The 6,624-nt window shown below is 31.7% G+C and overlaps 1 protein-coding gene across 2 annotated transcripts; it reads left to right on the top strand.

Moving 5' to 3' along the window:
- Positions 1-2,447: 2,447 nt before the first annotated feature.
- ScpX (Sterol carrier protein X-related thiolase) lies at positions 2,448-5,431 on the top strand. 2 transcript variants are annotated; one of them, XM_076618689.1, is made up of 4 exons: positions 2,448-2,645; positions 2,759-3,218; positions 3,322-3,697; positions 3,778-5,431. In XM_076618689.1, exons 2-4 carry the CDS (start codon positions 2,789-2,791, stop codon positions 4,589-4,591), a joined length of 1,620 nt encoding a protein of 539 aa, XP_076474804.1. In that variant the 5' UTR covers positions 2,448-2,645; positions 2,759-2,788; the 3' UTR covers positions 4,592-5,431. The 2 variants fall into 2 exon arrangements, with proteins under 2 accessions (XP_076474804.1, XP_033183057.1); XM_033327166.2 differs by having other exon boundaries at positions 2,449-2,661.
- The last annotated feature ends 1,193 nt before the right edge of the window (positions 5,432-6,624 follow it).

Below are 6,624 nucleotides of genomic sequence, written 5' to 3' on the forward strand. Positions count from 1 at the left end.
CATTTATAAACACAAATTAGTTAGCTGGAGACAAAATTCAGAAACAGCATTTTTTCACAGGATACACTACATTTCGCTTTCAAACTTCTTAATTGATCTCTATATTAAATAATACCACAAAAGAAATCTATGATAACGTTTTCCAGGTAACAGTTCGGACTTTGGTTCTCTCAGGGCTAATAATAGAGAGGAAATTTCCTCTTTGCTAGTAACAAATCAATCATAAATAATCTCTTTTCATATCGTATTTTTATGATTGATTACCTCTAATTTAAGAATAATAATAATTAATTAAGAATAATTTTATTACTAATTAAACAAAACGTAAACTATAGATATTACAAGTCGTATAAGGATTAATGCTTAATTCATTTAACAATAATGTCTAAAAATGTAAATTATGTTATGTAAATTAAACATGTTATGTAAATAAAACAAATTTACGTAACATCTTTTTTAAACCTGAATCGATTAAACGCTAACTGCCGTAGTATTTATTTTACTGCAAATTTACCATTAGTTAGGTTAATAATTTATATCCCAGTTTAATTACAAACTTTATTTAGAAAATTAATTATTGTATCTATAGAAAACCAAATTTAATGATACTTAGGAAGCGACATCTCGAGTAGAAAGATTGTAACTTAAGTTAGTATTAAGTAAATGTAGAGATGGAAAGAAGTTTCCTGAAACGAACGCAAATTTGATTGGTTATTTCTGATGAACCCAATACAATCATAATAACAAGCACGTCTATCAGTCAGAATTTTCGCATTAGAATCGCAATAGAATTCTATCTATTTCGCAATAGAAGGTCAGAAGTACGGCAAATAGAGATGAATAGAGAGATCTCGAGAACAATGTTAAAAAAATCTGTCAAAAAATTGACATTAGGAATAAGGGCCTCTCGTGGTCAACGGTTGCACTGTTCGCCGATTTCGTATTCGGGAAACGGGAGAAACGAGCGAATGCTCGGCAAGAGGAGAAATGTATGATCGTGACTCTAGCTTGTATCGGTGAGTACTGGAGGAGGAATGTGCGCACGGCACATAGCACTGCCAGAGCAAACATATATATATGTACAGATATACTGCCAGCAATGAGTACTAGGATACTGACTGTTGTTGTAATATAAATCACATGTCTTTTATTGCTTTTATTTTCTAGTTATTTTATTATAAATTTATTATTCCATTTGCATTATACATGGCTTGTAATGAAGACTAAATAAAGTAAAATTTGTTAGAATTATCTAATAAATATGACAAGTAGATATACTAATACTTATGTCTGACAGTGTAGATAGATTTGTTGTCAACTATCTATTTTAAAGATGGTCCTCAACCAATTTCGATAATTTCTGAATATAATGAAGCAATTTATAGCAAAAAGCGCAATTTAAAAAGAGGAACACGGTTTCGTTTTGTCGAACCAAAGGAGGTTAATTAAATGATATAAACAATGCCCAATTTGCAAATTTAAAACAAACATATTTAAAAATTAAAAAATACGTTAAAACGTACTTTCTGTTCCTAATTAAAGTGTAAATAATTAAGCGTCGAAAACTTTACGACGTAAAGATAGAAAGCGTAAATGTAAAGTTAAAGTGGAAAGTATCGAACATTCCGAGCATCTGTATGTCGCATGTAAGTGTCTATCCGACTTTTTCCAAGGCCGCCCGAAGCCGTAATCTCGCGTACCCACACATCCTTAGTAAGCACGAATTTGCCTCTTTAAACGAATTTGTCCCTTTAAAAGGATACCAACTATTCCCGCTACTTTATGAAACTCATCACTCGAAACAGTTCCCGTTGTTATCTATAATCTAAATAGATATTTCTTACAGCATCGCATATGTGTTGTGCATAGAGGCTTTAAACTCGTCTGACCCTCTTTTATAAACAAAAGATAAGCGGCCAGCGGCCGGCAACCAACTGACGCATATGTTGCCACAAACGCACAATCATATGCAGAAATACGTTATAGAGATACCAATGGTTTTTTACAAATATCTTGAAAACTAAGACCGACCACCGGTTATATGTACAAACAGAAGTTTTTTAAAATGTTGAGCTTTACAATATAGTCAAGAATCATCGAAATCCCAAAGGAAGTAACGTTTCTTTAAGTTTACTAAATAACTAGAAAATAAAATTATATAAAAAGCATGTAATTGATACTAAATATCAATCAACGTCCTAGTAATATGTCATAGCTAACAATATGTATGTACATATATATTTGTTCCGCCACTGTCCTATGTCGTGCGCATATTTCCTCTTCACTGCTCAACAGTACGAGTCAGGGTCGCTGGTCACACATTTCTACTTTCTCTCGCTGTTAGCATTAGCATGTTTCTCCCACCAAGAGCACCAAAGACGAGACGTGATGATAGTACAGCTGTTGACCACGAGAGGCCCTTATTCTTAGTGTCCATTTTTCACCCGTAAACATTGACGATTTCCCTACTCCATACTCCCTACTTCTTAGTCATGTCTGGCGACGGCAATTGCTAAAGTGGCAACTGGCGACGAACACTGTGTTAACGAATCTATAGTCATTTAACATTTAGCAGCTGAGTGCAATTGACCTACTCACAAAATAGTTTTGTCAATTTTCATTTTTGTATTATTAGATAGCTATAAGTAAGAATAAAGTTCAGTACGTAGTATTTATTAATAAGTGATAACGTTTTAAACAGCTGTGTCCAAGGAAAAGAACATCTAAGTATACTTATTATTTTTTCTTGAAATTCCAGAGTCCACTCTACTTCTAAGAAAACTTCAAAATGTCACAGAGGACAAAGGTTTATATTATTGGTGTCGGTATGACAAAATTCGAGAAACCGGGTAAACGGACAGATTTCGATTATCCGGTCATGGTGAAGGAAGCAGTTACAAAAGCTTTGGAAGATGCAAAAGTTTCTTATGATAATGTGAAAGCAGCATGTGTTGGATATGTATATGGTGATTCTGCTTGTGGTCAACGAGCGTTGTATCAAATGGGTTTTACCGGTTGTCCTATATATAATGTAAATAATAATTGCGCCACTGGCTCAACCGCTTTAATGATGGCTAAACAGTTTATTGAAAGTGGCTCTAGTGATTGTGTGTTGGCTCTTGGTTTTGAAAAAATGGAAACAGGTTCTGTAATGCCTAAATATATGGATCGTACCAATCCGTTGGACAAACATGTGGAACTCATGGTTCATATTGCTGGTGAATCATCACAAATTATTTTTGAGCTACTTTTTGTAAAGAATTTGTGTTCCATTATTAGTTTTTTTTCTCTTTCATTACTTATTTGTATTTTTATTCCCAGGTATAAACGAAAGTCCAGTCACTGCCCAATTGTTTGGAAATGCTGGACTTGAACATATGAGGAAATATGGTACCAAAGTTGAGCACTTTGCGAAAATTGCGTGTAAAAATCATTTACATTCTACAAACAATCCATACTCACAGTTCCAAGAAAGATACACATTGGACGAGGTAATGAAATCTCCAAAAGTATTTGGACCTCTTACCAAGCTTCAGTGTTGTCCAACATCCGATGGTGCAGCAGCTGTAGTTCTGGCTAATGAAGACTTTGTTCGTAAACGTAGACTTGAGTCTCAGGCAGTAGAAATTGTAGCAATGGAAATGGTCTCAGATCTAGCTTCGACATTCACAGAGAGGAGTTCTATTAAACTTGTTGGGTAAAAAACATCAATGTATATCATGTATTTGGCAATTTGTCAACATTAAGAGAGGTAAGTAATATTTGTTTACTTTACAGCTATGATATGACAAAACGTGCTGCTGAAAAGGTGTTCACTCAATCTTCTTACAAGCCATCAGATGTGGATGTTATAGAATTACATGATTGCTTTTCTACTAATGAACTTATTACATATGAAGCATTGGGTCTTTGTCCTCCAGGTGATGGTGGAAAGTTAGTTGATACTGGAGACAATACATATAGAGGGAAATATGTAATAAATCCTAGTGGTGGTTTGATCTCAAAGGGGCATCCTTTGGGAGCAACAGGATTGGCACAATGCGCTGAACTTTGTTGGCAACTTCGAGGAGAAGCTGGCAAACGACAAGTGCCAAATGCAAAACTTGCTCTTCAACATAACATAGGTTTAGGTGGAGTAGTTGTGGTTGCTCTGTATCGTATGGGCTTCAATCAACCTGATATAACTAAGAGTAACTTAAGTGCATCTGATTCGGACCAGTTCAAGGCAAGTGCGTTGTTTAAATTATTAGACATCGCAATGCAAGAGGATGAAGAAAATCTGGTCGAAAAAGTTCGCGGAGTATTCGGATTTAAAGTAATCAACGGACCAGGAGGCGCGGAAGGCTTTTGGGTTGTGGATAGTAAAGTAGGAAAAGGAAAAGTAGAATATAATGGAAAAACCAAACCCGATGTTATAATTACGATTAGCGATATGGACATTGTCGATTTTATTTCCGGAAAATTGAATCCGCAAAAAGCATTTTTCCAAGGAAAAATTAAGATCCAAGGTAACATGGGAATGGCAATGAAACTAATCGAGTTACAAAAGCGTGCAGGCAAAAAGATTGAACTTCTTCGATCTAAACTATAAAGGGCATTAAGTCAATGAAAACAATCTTTCAATATCGAAGACGACGTAAATCTAATTCCAGAAATCAGAGCATTACGTATGCTATTTTACTATTCTTTTTTTATTTTATTTATAATCTGAATACTTAATCAAAGTATACACACTCTCATTCCACTATCTAAAGTTATATAATTTAATATACACTGTTCTCAATTGTTATTGTGTACGCGTACACGAAATTGAATTATTTAAAATATGATATCGTTATTATATAATTAAAAAGAAGAAAGTTTTTTAGAAAGTTTTTATATGAGATATACTGATAGTTACTATTTATCTTAAAATTCTATTTTTATAAGTGTTATTCCACTTTGAGAGAATTATATTTGATAAGAAAAAAAGTGAATAAACAAAAAAATAATAATAATTTTCTTGTTTCACATTAAATATAAAGTATTTTTATCTGTCAGCCTTATCTAGTTCTTAAATGAACTGTAACTCAACCCAATTTGTAGTCAAGAACAAATCCTGATTATTTCTTAGAAATAATTGTGTTCAGTTTCTAAGTCAAATTAGCAATTTTATTCTGAGTTTATTGAATTGGTTGTAATATGTCATCAAATTATGTTTTTTAAAAAAAAATATCTGTTCAAAGGTAATAGATATGTATATAAGAAAAGATGTTAAAAAAAAGAAAAGTTTTTATAGAATTTTAAAAATGATGAAAAACATAGATGATATAAATTCAGAAGCGAGATATAATAAAAAATAAATAAAAAAATTACGCGATGAAGGTGTAGGGTATTGAATTTATTAACGATATTTGTTTTTTACTATAAAATAAATGAAACGAACAAATTATAGTGCTTTTTTTTTTAATGAATCTTGTTCCTTGCCTCCATGAAGATATTCCTTGCGTATTCGTAAGCATTACGTGCTCGATGAATAGCGGTATTTCACAATTTATCACAACTTGTTAAGGTTTCACTGAAACTGGTTTTCTATCAGTTAAAGGAATTCTTCAATACATATTACACGTGGGATTTTAATTGATTACATGTAACATGTTCGTAAATTAAGAATTTTATACAATTGTAAGCAATATAAATTCATAATTACAAATAATATAACAAATAGAAAATTGTAATGTACTACATTACAATATAATTTAAGATAATAAATATAGAAAATTAAAATTTCAATTAAAATTTAAATTTCTGAAAGAAAATAGTTACTTTGCATTAATAAATCTTCTTTTACAATAGTATAATAGAATACAATTTCCATTTTCGAGATTGCTTGACACTAACCTTACCAGATCCGGTCAAATGATCGGTTCCAAAATTTAATTAAAAATTGTACATTCGTTATTTCTTTTGCTCATCTGACTTTATGTAAATTCTTATATTAACAGAAATTGAGAAATTGATTAATCAGATAATATAAGAATTATATAAAGTTAAGTGAATAAAAGAAATAACGATGAATGTACAATTTTAAATTAAATTTGGAAACCGATTATTAGAACGGGCCTGGTAAAGTTAGTGTTAATAACTGGTAGCAAAAGATGTACGTAAACCGGGAATATATTATGGGCAATATGCCATTCGATATATAGTTAATAATGACGACTGTCATCTACCAAATTATCACCTATAAAATTGTAATGCGGTGAAAAGAAAGTGGAAACTATACAATAATTAAAGAGCTCATAATAAAGACAATTCTTATCAATTTTTGTCTTTAACTTTTATTCCATATATTCTAGTACCTTATTGTATGCTGAGTTTTACAAAATAATTTTGTATCATATAATTCGCATTATTAGCGATGGTAAATACGTTTATCCATAGCGTTTTTAATTAACGCTAACTTAAAGATCGTATTAAAATGCATCGTTCGATAATACATATCATTAACTACTTATTTTTAACAAAAACTGGGATAAATTTGCAAAATTTGTTCTAGATGTTTTTGTGCAGTTGCGTATAAATGTACTATGTTCAAGGTGGAGAGAATAATTTTATGTGTAATGTTCCTGAGTATAATTCTGA

This window comes from Bombus vancouverensis, chromosome 1, assembly GCF_051014615.1.
Source record: "Bombus vancouverensis nearcticus chromosome 1, iyBomVanc1_principal, whole genome shotgun sequence".
NCBI classification, from domain to species: domain Eukaryota; kingdom Metazoa; phylum Arthropoda; class Insecta; order Hymenoptera; family Apidae; genus Bombus; species Bombus vancouverensis.